Genomic DNA, 13964 nt, shown 5'->3' on the forward strand with positions numbered 1-13964 from the left:
GGGGACAATGTTCTGGTTTATAGTTTCTTCTCAGAATTATAAGGGCAAAGCTTAAATAGGACTGAATGCATGCTAGATGACCATGCACGCATTCTGGTGTTGTGAGACGCAGGTCATGGCAATAAGGAATGGGGGATGTGCTGGCCCCCCCCCCAGCCTATTCCCTCCCACCTCTGAGGCAGTGTCACGCAGAGGTGGCCCTGTGTGAGCCAATGGTAGCTTGGGTTGCCATATGAGGTGGGGTTGATAGAACGGTCCTGCTCACAACTAACTCACCTTTAGTCAGTGTGGACATCCCGCTGCTGCTGTGCCGCCCCCCCCCCACACACACACACATACACACAAACACACACACTCACACCTGCCATCATGTGCCTTTCCCTGCTTCTCCCGCTGCTGAATCTCTGGGGTGAGTAACTGCTGCCTGTTGATTCTGCCTCTGCGTATCTGTGTTTATAACCGCTGAAATCGGACTCGGAGTGTAATACATAAGCGTGCCACGATGGCACGGTCGGTGTTAGCTGCTGTCTGTGTGCGATTACGCGGACGCGAAGGTCCGAGCCGGGTCATTGGTTTTCCTGATGCTGAAGTGGATAAAGGTTGGTGTTAGAAAGTTAAAGCAAAAAGAGAGTAAAAGTTTGTTGATAAAGAGTGATGCGGGGACAAATTGAAATGGCCTCGTTTTCCGCTTAATGTATCATTTCGATTATACAGTTTAATTGTTTTGGTTCGTCATTCGCGATGTAATACTTCCCAAAGCGAACGGATTACTGATGCGATCAGTCCATGCTCTTTTTACAATAAACAGGAAAGTCATTGCATATCATGAATCAATTTAATGTTTTATATTGGTTAATATTCGCCTGCAATACACACCTGTTTGCTTAGCAACAGTTTGCTGATAGTGTGGATACACGAAGCTGTAAGTAAGTGCTGTGATAGACATCTCTGATGGTCCCAGGCTTGGGTGGTGGGAGATGATTCAGGCTTATGCTTATGGCCCCTGGTGGATGGAGATGAAAAGGAAGCAGTGAATCAGGACGTGGCTGTCGAGTGTATCCTGAACACTGTGCTGAACACGAATGCCAACATGGGGGGGGGGTTGTTAATTGGCTTTAAAGAGTTTAAAGAACTTAGCGAAAATTCTAGTGGTCGCCAGATAAGCTACATTACAAGTCTACCGTACTAATATGTACTGAAATCAGCATAACTCGTAGTCTACGAATAGTTTAGCTGAACCTGTGAAACTGCTAAAATTGGTATATTCTATCTTAAGTTAATAAAGGCCGGAATACCATTTTTACCAAACAGAAACAGGGAAAATATAAACGTGATTTGGTTAAAAACCTACGGTGATTAAATTAGTTTGACCGAAAACTACAATTATTTGTTTTTACTTTAAAAATTAACATTTTAATCTGCACGGATTACGCCTGAAAAGTGTAGCCAAAGATCACACAAGGTGTATGAAAAAGACAACAAGTATCACCTTCTGACAGCTTGCAGTAGTTTTACTAAAACTGGATTTTTTCTTTCTTTACGGTATTTTTGTCAGCGAAGCTGGTGGTGATGTTAAAGCGCGAGGAGATGTAAATTTATATCAGCGTTTTAAATTTCTTTCTAAGAATATTATTTGGCGTGATTATGCGAATCGTAAGCCTATGCGCAAAGAAAATAACAGTTCCTCACAGGGACGATCATAGAAAAAGCACCGGGTTTTAAAGAGTTTTTTTAAAGAGTACTTTGTGTTCTTTATGTTCTAGATCAGTCGTCATCAGTCGTTTCTAGCTATTGAGAAGATCAGGGACTACGTCAAGTTTATCTGGGGCTTGACTTTTTTGTTTTTGAAGGAGGATAATTGGCATCGGGGCTAAAATATGATCGGACCTAACGACACCCATGATCGTCACCAACTCTGCTCCTGCAGATCTAACACCCTGCAGATCTTAGTTGCAACTCTAATTTAACACACCTGATACAAAAAAAATCAGGCCCTTCAGTAGCATCACAGTATCAGAGCCAACTTAGTTTCTACATAGCTGACTCCAATACTGTATCAGGTGCGTTAAATTAGGGCTGCACCTATGCTCTACAGGGTGGGAGATCTCCAGGAACAGGGTTGGTGACCACGGATCTAGATTGACTATGAAGTGGTCCTAGATAAGCATTATGTAAAAGAGATGGGTGTATGATATAGCAACATGTCTGGGTCCAGGCTTCAGTGTTTTCGTCCTTCGTACAGGAGCTGCCCACTGTGTGGTCTTTCAAGCAAGCATAAACATGGCAGGGATGACTGGACAGGTGACATTTGACTCCAGTCTGGGGACGGCCACCTTAAACCTCACAGGAGCTCAGAGTCCCATGAACATTTCCCTCGCCGAGTTTCCTGTGATGTACGGGCATTTTCTCAGTCCGTGCCGGGAAGCAAGTGTTGGCCCCAAGGTCTTCACATTCGCTGCTGACGGGCCGCAAGCCACGGTCGACGTATCCGACTTATTCCGGCAAAGGCCCAGCCTCGATGACCTCTCGCTGGTGGTGGAGATGGCCAACGGGATGACAGCTTGTGGCAATGTTCGCCAGAACGTCAGCACCAGGACATGGCAGGCCAGGTTCTTCCACCCCGTGGCAGGAGATGTGTACATCCGCCAAAATGTAGGCGAGAACGCCACCAGAGTGCTCTCCGGCCTCATAACGCTCCGCGGCACAGTCGTGGTGGCTAATGTCACTGTGTACGTCTCCCAAAGCTCTTCCCCGACCTGCAAGGCCCTCATAAACAACCTGAAGCCATCCGATTTGTCGCTGCTGGGAGACCTAGCAGTGGGGTCCCCCGTCAAGCCTGTGAGGTGTTGCAGGGATGTTCAAGATTTCATTGGGGAGGGACATTTTTTACTCCTCAAAGTCGAAGAGACTTACACTTGCAGCAAGATCAGAGAAATGGAAGAAAAGGTTGTGCACGCTCTCATAGACATGAAAGGAACCAAGGGCACGTTTACGTTTAGTCAGGTATCTCCATTTGATGTCACAGAAGTCAGGGTTAATCTGATGAACACGAAGAACCTGACGAGAACCTACCATGTGCATCAGTTCCCCATGCCAGAAAGCAGGTCTACTGAAGAGGATGTTTGTAGCCATGACAACGTGGGTGATCACTGGAACCCACACAAGGTAACCGTTAGTGATCCCGCTTATCCCCATGGTCCAGGGGCCACCCATGATATGTATGAGGTCGGGGACCTCAGTGGGAGACACGGGTCCTTGGATAACATCAGCGATGTCGAGCAGTTCTTCAGTGACTGGAACCTGCCCCTCTTTGGAACCAACAGCATAGTGGGTCGGTCTGTGGTGATCCACCAGTCCAATGGTGCAAGGCTTCTTTGTGGTACCATTGGCTACCCGGGAGAGGTGATGGTGTTAAAATCTGTGTTCAGAAACCCTGTGGTGGGAACCATTTATTTCACCCAACTGAAGAGTAACAAGTACACTGATGTGTCAATTTTCATGGATCTCAGTTACGGCAATTCATCCGCTCCAGTCAGCAATGGGCATAACTGGCACATCCACCAGTGGCCCATCAGCACCGAGACAGACAGTAATGAGAGCAGCTGTGGGAGCACTGGGAATCACTGGAACCCATTCAAGATCAACATCAGCGACAGCAGCTATACCACTGACTGCAGGCCAGACAATCCTTTTGCTTGCGAGATCGGTGACCTGACTGGCAAAAATCAGCCGATCAGCATCACCCCCGTTGTGGGCAAATTCCGGACAAAGTACTTTGTTACCGACACGACTTCCTGGACGGTGGGAGCAGACTCTATGATCGGGAGGTCAGTGGTGATCCACGAAACTGAGGGCAATGCCGCCCGGCTAGCCTGCGCCAACATCACGGCCGTTCACCTGGTCAAAGCGCAGTCGGGCACTTGGTTTGGGTCTGGCACGTCTGAGGGTCATGTCCAATTCTCCCAGGACTTCCCGGGCCTAACAACCATCAATGTGTCGCTGTCAAACCTGAACTGGATGGCTGGGGGTTACCACGTCCACAAACTGCCCATCAATAGTACGGTGAATCCGTGTTCAGATAGGAACATCATGGGTCATTTCAATCCCCTGGCCGTCAATCAGTCCTCTTCCCCTCCCCCCGGCAATGGCACCGTGGACCAGTATGAGATCGGAGACATTAGTGGAAAGTTTGGGCTGCTGATCGATCAGGACCAGAGTCAAAACCAATATCAAGACTGCAACATGCCGCTGACTGGACCGAACAGCATCGTTGGACGGTCATTGGTCATTCACTACCTTAATGGATCCAGGTAAGTGTGAAGAAAGGATATTTCACATATTTCCAAGAATATACAGTGGAAATCGCTTATAGTGATCACGTCTGTCTGGGTGAAATTGGTCACTATAAGATTTAGACAATCAGTGGTCATTGTTGACACACCACAGCACACCGCAACGAAATGTGTCCTCTGCATTTAACCCATATGTGACATTGTGACATAGCAAGGAGCAGCTAGTTCAGCTCCCAGGGGGCAGTGCTTGAGGGCAGTACCTTGCTGGTCGGGGATTTGAACCAGCAATCTTTCAATTACAAGTGCGCTTCCCTAACCATTAAGACAACACTGCGCATAAGCAGACTTAAGCGGATGATCATTATAACCAATTTTTTAACTTTTTCTTTATGTCTCAGGCAGATTACCATCTAATTAATATTTGTATATTTATTACATGAATATAAGGTAATAGAATGGACAGCTTGGCTATTTACTGAATTTTATTGAGTCTTTCAAAATACATCTATTGAAAACGCTTTTCAAATTACAGTACTGTACAAATTAAATCACTGTATAACTCAAATACTCTATAATACAGTACTGTATATAAAATATATCTTATTGTAGTTTTGCTAGTGCATCTCATTGGCTAGTTTTTGGCAGTTTATCATAAACTTTTATGAGTCTATATTTGTCATTGAGAGCAAATGACCTTCCTTTTCCCTTCATGTTTTCTATACACACATCAGTAACCTCGGGTAGCTAGCCAGAAGCAGACGGACTACCGTAAAGTAAAAAAAAAAAATGAATTACCTTGGTTTTCATTTTTTCCATATGTTGTCATGTATAAAATAATCTCAAAATGAACACTAAGCAGATTACATGATTACTATAAGTGAATTATTTAAGCAGTATTTATACAGGAATGATTCGGTCCCAAGCTTTTTGATCCATATAAGCAATTGATCACTATAACTGTGATCACTATAAGTGGTTTCCACGGTATGTCCTTTAATATTGTACTTCTTGTGTTTTTATAGCATGAGTGAGACAGAACCATGCAAAATATAACATTTCTACATTCGCATGACATATTTTCCATATTGGACCATTTTTATACCTAAATGTAAAAATAATATAAGGAAACAGCCTGATGCTATGAGGAAGCTTATGACGAGGCACAGATGGCATCCTGTTCACTGTTTTGTGGGGAAACTATTTAATACTGCTTTTCCTGAGCTGGATCACATTTAAATCTGTCAGTTCCTCTCTGGTTTGCCTTTCGAAGTCAACGTTAAAAAGTCTGTCGTGTGAAAATTCACTGCCGAGTGTCTGGTCGCCAACACCGTCTTCTGGACGGCGCTGGACCCTCGCTGGAACCTTCACACTTAAATGCACTTTTTTCCACGCTGTGTGTTAAACTTTTGTAGATGATTTTACCTATTTTGATCATCATCCATCTGTCTAGATTTTGATCTAGCAATGGACAATTCATCAGTCTTCCTGACCGCATGCCTCTCTTTTCATATTCCACCTTTGGCTAAGTAATTAAGTAATTATGTGATAGGATTTCTGAGTTTGCGAAGAAATTTCCTTCCTTGTTTGGAGTTACTTTCTATCTGGTTCTTACTGTCTGGTAACACATGGCCACAAGATAATCGTTCTTCATGCAAAGTTAAAAATGTAAAAAGATTTCTTGGTTTTCTTAGTAGAGACTCACCCATCTGCGTGTAGTGTAAGTTGCAGAAAATGCACGATATGTTTTATTGTTTGTGAATTATGAAAAGATATGTAAGAAAATGTGTTTTATTTAGTTTGACGCATCAAGAACAAAATCCGTTTTATCATTTACTTACTGCTTCCTTCAGACACTTTTGGCTGTTTTATAGATCTTATTGGCTTGTTCAATAGTCTGACCAGCCTGCAAAAAAAAAAAAAAAAACTCTTGAAAAATGTTGCTTATTCAAATAAGGAATTTGTGTCTTCTGTCTCTGGCATCTTGGACCCGACGCCGACCCAGAATGCAGTGTGCTAACATTGTTGCGGATAACAGTTCTGATGGATTCTGGGTAAAAGCGAAGGTCGTCTTCGGAGGTGCTGTGACAGGAACCATCAAGCTGGTAAGACTTACAGCAATCTTTACTCCTTCACTGCTACATTATTATTATTATTATTTTGATCAGTTTCTTCTAAGCATACATAAGTATGATTCTTCAGGGTATTTAAAAAGAGGTTGGGGGTAGAGAATAGGTCCTACAAAGAACTCAGAGGTTCAGAACAGGTCTGGGCACGGTAGAGAGTGCAGAAGGGAGCTGAATAATAGGGGGAGGGGTCATTTTAGAGCTGCCAGGAAAACATGACACTTTATTGGGGGGGGCGGGGGCTGTGAATTAATGAGCAGCATGGATCATAACACTGGTGTCCTGGGGCTGCGTGTGCAAGCGATGCATTTGTGTGGGGTGGGGGGGGGGGGTGTCTACTGCCGTCCTCCCCGCTCTGTGGTTGCCCCGGAACCCCACCCCTCGCCGAGCAGATGGGGCTGGCAGTGTGGTCTTCACAACTGCGCCCGGCTGTCAGTTTACCACGCTAAATCACTCAGGTTGCGGAGGTGCAGGAGTTGCGGGGTGGCAGGGGTCTTGGGGCCTTCTTGGGTGGCGCAAGTAATGGCAACATGGTTCTTTAGTCCCAGCAGGCATTTAAAGACGGGAGCCATGGTGACAGCCTACTGGAGGTGGACATACATGCGGCCCAGGAGATGAATGTGAGTATGAATGTAAAACCATCATCTCCATCCATACACCTAACATCAAGCTACACAAACAAATGCCGACATGAGCACCCTTGGTGGTTGTAGTTCCAAGGTTAACCTCATTTTTGGTCATACACTATAGGGACAAAAGAGACAAACCTCTTAATGATTAAATTTGGGTGTTTCATTCAGACACATTGCCACAGGTGTATAAAATCAAATGCAGTCAGGTTTACAAACATTTGTGAAAGAATGGGTTGTTCTGAAGAGCTCCGTGAATTCAGGCGTGATGCTGTCATGGGAGGCCACCTTTGCAATAAGTTCGTTCATGAAATTTCTTCCCTGCTAGATATTCTTCAGTCAACTTTAAGTGGTATTACTGCAAAGTGGAAGTGCTTAGGAAAAACAGAGTGTTGAGTGTTTAAAAGTCGCCAGCACTCTGTTGAATCAGTAACTGTAGAGGATTTTTTTTTTGGTCATATGTCGTTTGTAGTTTGACCATCCTTTGTTGTTCACGTTGACGTCCTGTCCTTTGTATCCTGGTTCAAAGGTCACTGAGGTTTCCTGGTCCATACACAGCCACCGTACAGGAGAGGATATCCAGGAGTGTTCGGACGTGGGCGACCAGTTCAATCCTTTCAACATAAGCTCAGAGGTCAGTTGTTTTCCCTTCCTCTAGATCATTTTCACTGTGCTCATCGGGTCTAAGCCTAAGAATGTTTTGAAGCAAATACAGCACATACTGCTCTCCTCAGATGAGTTTGGTTCAATCCATCCATCTTCCCGCTGCCTATTCTGGAGCCTTTTGTAGGCAGTACGGGGCAGAAAGCAGGAGTACCGCCTGGACGGGTTGCCAGTTTAGTAAAATGCACACCCTGGAATCATACCAGAGTGACCTTTGACCTGTTGCTAATATGCTAAGTGGTCTTGTTCACCTGTTAGACCTTGAGGCTCTGACCGCCGATATTGACAATTTGACTTCTCCTCCGAGGATGCCAGAATTGCTGGATATTCACTTCACTCCTGTTTGTTATGCAATGTGAAAGAAGGGGATTGTGGGGGAAAAAAACCCCATAAAGTTTGCTCCATTCTCCCATTTCTTCAGAGCGCTAGCTGCTCTGCCAGGCACCCTCTGCACTGCGAGGTGGGAGATCTGACCAACAAACACGGCCCGGTGGACCTGACCATCAGGCAGCTGTTTACGGACGCCAATCTGCAGCTCACCGGAGATTTTACAGGTTACATGTGTGACTCTGACTCCGCTACGTTCCGGCGGCCGCGTCAATCATAAAACCGTCACCTGAACGGGAATTCCTTTTTGTATGGCATAAATCACAATTGTGAGGTTAAGTTACACGATCGTTCATTCCGGCCCACTATCAGATGTGGACGTGAATAAGTGCCATTAGGGCGTTTGGCAGAGAGATCCTGTAACGCTGGTTTTGTCACAGTCATGTACAGGTCAGTTGTCCTCTGGAGTGGAAATGGGATCCTGTCCTGTGCAGATATCCTGCCATTTTCTCCATCGGCGACTCTGATCTTTCCCAAAGTGACCTCCTTTAGCAGGTAGGTGTGCGTGCACCCAGAAGCCATCGCTCCCCGTCCCCCCCGGCCAATTTTTCCGTACCCCAAATGCAAATGTGGGCATTCCTGCTTCTGGCCGAGGCCAGTGGGAACCCGAGCCGGCCAATATTAGAAGGGCGGCAGGTTAGCGATCGGTTACGTCCTCATGTTTGGGGAACGACACTAAGCAGACACGAGCGGGGGTTTTAAGTATTGAGGATGCAATAACGGGGGTATATTGACATTTGGTATGTGCAGTTTTTTTCTGGAGGGGGTGGAATTTTGCACTAGCGTGACTCTGTTCTAGGAATGGTACATACGACCCCATAACAGGTTTTCATTCAAACACCAGTATCCATTCTTCGTATTTTTTTGTGGGGCGAGTTTGGGGGTGGGGGCTAGTAATGTGCTAATTAAGATGTATATATTAAAATGTAAATAAGCATGGTTTTTATTTTTGTTAATAATATGGTGGTTTTTGGGTGAAATTAACCCTTGCTAGCTAGGGCTGAAAAGCTGGAGTAACCTGATCCGGATATGTTCTGGTTTCAGGTTCGACTTCCGCAGCCGAGTGGCGGCCGTCCTCGATGTGGACCTGTGGAGGGTCACCATCTTGCCCGACGAGCTGTCACCTGTTCCCGGGAGCACGTGTCAGCAAGTCACCTTTCTGGTGTCAGGTGTGTCATTCGAAATCCGTTACATCAGCAAGGGTCATAATCAGGGGAGCTGCTAGAGATTTTGGGGCCCCTGAAAGCATATAGTATTGGGCCCCCCACCCCGACCAATCCAATTATGTTCATGATTTTCTACCCCCCCCATTTTGGCATCCCTGGCAAAATAAAAGCAGCAGACCACAGACGTTTAAAGAACATTTCTTTAGGCCTGTTCTTACTTTTTGTAACTTAAATCATATATCATACATATGTAGCAAACTGCCTAGTCTGTAATGCAACTAAATGCAAAGTGAAATATTGTTCAGTATCTTTCTAAATGTGTAAAATGTTTATTTCATTTAATTTTGTATCAGTTCATTTGGGTCTGCAGGTAGCATCCATTCGCCTGTGAGTCCAGGACCTTAAATGACGTGCCTGGTGTCCATAGTGCAACCAATGGCAGGTTCAGGGCAGGCGCAAAACCAATTTGCAGTATAGAATAATAATAACAACAACAACACTACTTGTGCTATACTTCATGCCAAACCCCCCCCCCCCATTTCCATTCTATCCTCTATTTTGATCCTTCATAATGGACGTGGACAGTCTGTTTTTCGAGAGGAACCAGACCTGAGACGAAACACAAAATAAAATACAAATGGTGCAGGACAAAAAGATGCATTAGTAACAGCAGCATTACTCCAACAATGTAGGAGAGAGTTTGATATGGGGGGGGACTTAATAATATAAATACATTAGGTCTATTTATTGGGAGATGGGCGAATGAATCCAAATGAAATATTGGGTGAAGCACGCCCCCCTCCCCGGTTCCTACGGCCCTTCGCTTCTCCATTATACAGTTTCATACAACGGATTAAATCATATTTCAGCGCATAATGTTGCAGATGATTACATTAATTGTAAATAAAATAATTTTATTTACAATTAATGTCCCCACTTCTGTAAAATGCTAGGGAATATTTAAGTTTTAAAATAAATAAATAAATAAAATCGCCAAGTATTTGTATAGTGGCAGAGACCGAAATATATGCAATTACAGGAAAGTTTCCTAGACGGGAACAAGAAAATGCTGTGAATGAGTGGCAGGTCACTTTTTATAGCGTCTAGTTTGTGGTTCTTGCCTTTGTAGGCAAAAGCACAAGGCGAAGTAAATAGAAAGACTGGCATGGTATGTTTTTACAGTGCCCATATCCAGTGGGCAGCTACTGAGATCCAGTGTCTGAGACTGGAGGCTTGAAAAGCATGAATAGGTTTACTTATTGTTATAAAAACTACAGTGGTTCACAGGGAAAGCATTATGTGATCTTTGTCGGTGCCGTTATTACTGCCATTGGGGAAGAACATGTTCACAGACTGAGAAGGAAACCAGACTCCAAATCTTACCTAAAGAACATTTTTCATTTATTTACTTACCTGCTGCTTCTGTCCAGGGCAAGTTACGCTATAGCGGTGGTTCTCAGCCTTCCTTGCACCGCGACCCATTTTTTTTAGCATGCCAGCTCAGTCGCGACCCTTACAGAACTTGCTGCAACCCAAATGTGGGTGGTGAATCTACACGGAAGTGGCTATTCTTACGCACATTCCGTGGGATTTGAACCATAACCTTCGGGTAGTGGTGTCATGCTCTAATTATTGGGCTACAGAAGATGGTCACAAGAAGAAGTGCAGACAGAAATAGTCTGGATTGCATGGGTAGAGCTGTGAGTGAGAGCCATTGGAACAGCTTCAAGGGGGTTTCAACAAACATGAAACAGAAGAGTTTTAATGTAGTGCAAAGGTAATTTTGTTTGGAAAAAGGATGCTTGTGGTCCGCAGATGTGATTCAGCAGATGTGTTCATAGAAACAATTGATCCTCGATGGGAAATCAAGGTACGAACAGTAGCAATATCAAACATACCTCATGACAGAATAAGGACATGTTGGTAGAAGATAGAAGGGTGGATTTCACAGGATCCTATCCCATTTTTTTGATGAAATAATTAAGTGTCTTTGGGGTGGCGTCTCCTGCAGATGTGAGATCAACAGCAGGAAGCTGAGCAGACGAATTAAGAGGCCACGTCCTTTGAGAAGATTTTTTTTCGACTTTTATTGAGTTCATGGTGCAAAAAAATTTGTTAATATGTATTCTTGGGTTTCATTCATTTCGCGAAAGGGTTGATTTTTACATCTATAGTCTTTTGTTCTTTTTGCTCCCTTCAGAGGAATAGGCAAGATAAAGGCCTTTCCTTTTTTTACCTGAACAATGAACAATCCCACCCATTCAAAAGCCAAGCACAAAAAAGCGGAAAGAAAAAAAAAATTGCACGGTAACCCAACGCTGTGGTGAAGTGTCTGAAGATTCCCCCCCCCCCCTCCACCCGCGACAATGCGAAACAGGAGAAGGGGCTGCATCCAGGCAGTATACAGCCAACACATTACCCACCTCCGGCAGCCCCCAGAGTGTGAATTTCTGACAGAAACCGCCGCCTTTCGTGATCGCAGCTTGAAACTTTCATATTCAGCGGTTTGATGTGGCAAAGGTCTTACATGATAGAATGGATGAAAAATGGGATTCATATTTCACATATTGCATTTTCCTTTGACTTAAGTGTGCACTGCAACATATATAATTTTTAATATCCTAAATAATCTTCTGATTGTGTTATTTTCTGCTACAGAAGCAGTTTGGAAACGTGTTGTTACAATTTACATTATTTGACTTAGACAGCTTCTGCATGATGAGATACAGGTGCGATCGTGGTGGTGGTTTTTTTTGCAATTCATATGAATACTATCGTGACTTTTCAAATGCCATAGCAGAGACCAAGAACTTCAGAGTCATATGATTATACAGAGCAGGACCTGACAGGTTCTCCTGTAGATTTAGGCACATGGAGGAGAGGAATGAGGGGGTTAATGGGTGACTGATTATGCAAGGGGCACTTAGTCTTTGGTACTGATGAGCATCAGCAAGACTCCTGATTCGTGGAGAATGTTTGTAAGGTTAAGTGGTTAAACTTTTGTCGAGTGCCCTTCAAAGTCCAGTCAGATTCACCAGTTCTAACTAAAGTTGTTTGTGCAAGTTTTAGAAAGAACGATTCTTGTATTTGTTCTAGCAGAAGACAAGCAGATGATCATAAATTAAAATCCCATTGCTATTCATACCTTCAGGCATGGTTATATATCACACTACCAAATTACATAGATGTGGTTTAATGCTGTAACTCGACCAAGGTGACAGCTACAAGAGAAATGTAAACACTTCTGATGGTTTGTACCACACTAAGCTAAAGTGACGTACCTCCTGAAAGGTGGTTGAGATACTCACTACTTCAGCTTATGTCTGGCGAGCCCATAACCATTCAGCACTGTTTTTGCTTCCAGGGGACGTAAACAAAGAGGTGCTGAACTCTGTCAAAGACAACGAGAAGATGGGGCCATTCAAACAATCCCAAGCGTGCCCCAAAAGTTAGTACGATTTTTAAGCATTTTAAGTTGATTAGCCGGTGTTTTCATGCATTTTTTTAAAATTGGCTTGATATTCTTTCATGGTTTGATCTCTTTATATGTCTCAGACTTTTTTTAATTGCACATGTCAGAAAAGACCATAGCGTTTGCTGTGTGTGTTTCTGTTATGGAGCAATTTTTTGTATCTCTACAGCTAAATAAAGAAACTCTTTGCAAAGACAGAGAAAATGAAGTGTTCACATTTGGTTTTGTAAATGCCCTTCTTGGTGGTCTAATTAGCTGTTCAATCTCTTAAACCAGGTGGAAGTTCTGGACGGCCTGAGATCAACGGAAGACTTCTGATGCTCATAATTACAGCACATATCATTCTGTGCCTGCTGCAGTAGACAGTACTGCACTCCTGATGGCTTCCTTATGTTCAGATGGCAGAAGCCAGTTTTTGATTCGCTCCCGATAGCGACGGCATCCACGGCTGTATCAGGGCCCGAACCTGAAAGAAGTGCGATCTTTTTGGTGGTGTCTTGACCATAACCTGGAACAAATTAATGTCTAGTCATTGAACGGGTGTAAATATTATTATTATAAATATTCATGATCTACCTGAGGAAATGTGTATATATATATATGAATGTGAATCGTAAAATACTGCACACATAGGATGTTTGTCTTTAAAAAAGAATATTAAAGTGATACACTTGTTGGAGCTTGTCAGAATTCAAAACATCCACCCTGCTCTGGTAGCTTTGAGAAATTTATGAAAATGGTCCATTTACTGAACTTTGTCTGTGTCACTCAGACGCTCAAGCATTTGATATTTTTTTTGCAATATTTTAATTCTGAATGACAGTTAAATACAATATTGATACAGTGTAGGCCTGTTGTGGGCGACAGTTTTCCTTATATTATGCAGTTATTGACCACATTTCATTTTAATGGATCATTCATGTAACAGATGACTAAATAACTGTAAAGATGTTTATGTAGTCTGTTAAGAGGTGTGGACATTATGTTTTAAGATGTTTGCTTAGTACATTTTCTAAGTGTTTACCAGTTGATAACTGTGTGTTTTGAAAGTTTCGATTATGCGAAGGTTTTTTGTTGTGTAATTTTCTTTCGCCACTAAATGAGAATCAACTGAACATTGCCAGATATTGGTTACTGATGGTAAATCTGAAAGGTGCCCAACTTGGGGATTGAGCTGAAGTTAATAATTATAATAAAATAAATCATAATAGCAGAGGTAGGCGAGTATGAGC

General features: G+C 43.5%; 1 protein-coding gene across 1 annotated transcript; it reads left to right on the forward strand.

Moving 5' to 3' along the window:
* Positions 1 to 249: 249 nt before the first annotated feature.
* Positions 250 to 13847, forward strand: cusr (Copper-only SOD repeat protein). The gene is made up of 10 exons (XM_023820312.2): positions 250 to 409; positions 2243 to 4310; positions 6295 to 6394; positions 6958 to 7035; positions 7574 to 7678; positions 8129 to 8261; positions 8475 to 8589; positions 9139 to 9263; positions 12625 to 12708; positions 13009 to 13847. Exons 1-10 carry the CDS (start codon positions 370 to 372, stop codon positions 13092 to 13094), a joined length of 2934 nt encoding a protein of 977 aa, XP_023676080.1. The 5' UTR covers positions 250 to 369; the 3' UTR covers positions 13095 to 13847.
* The last annotated feature ends 117 nt before the right edge of the window (positions 13848 to 13964 follow it).

The sequence above is a fragment of the Paramormyrops kingsleyae genome, chromosome 20, assembly GCF_048594095.1.
Source record: "Paramormyrops kingsleyae isolate MSU_618 chromosome 20, PKINGS_0.4, whole genome shotgun sequence".
NCBI lineage: Eukaryota > Metazoa > Chordata > Actinopteri > Osteoglossiformes > Mormyridae > Paramormyrops > Paramormyrops kingsleyae.

Bases quoted from the DNA above. Each gene is read 5' to 3' on its own strand.
- cusr (XM_023820312.2), top strand. From the start codon at position 370: ATGTGCCTTTCCCTGCTTCTCCCGCTGCTGAATCTCTGGG. The intron at 7,036-7,573 runs GTGAGTATGAAT...CCTGGTTCAAAG, and splicing joins ATGCGGCCCAGGAGATGAAT to GTCACTGAGGTTTCCTGGTC. The intron at 7,679-8,128 runs GTCAGTTGTTTT...CCATTTCTTCAG, and splicing joins CTTTCAACATAAGCTCAGAG to AGCGCTAGCTGCTCTGCCAG.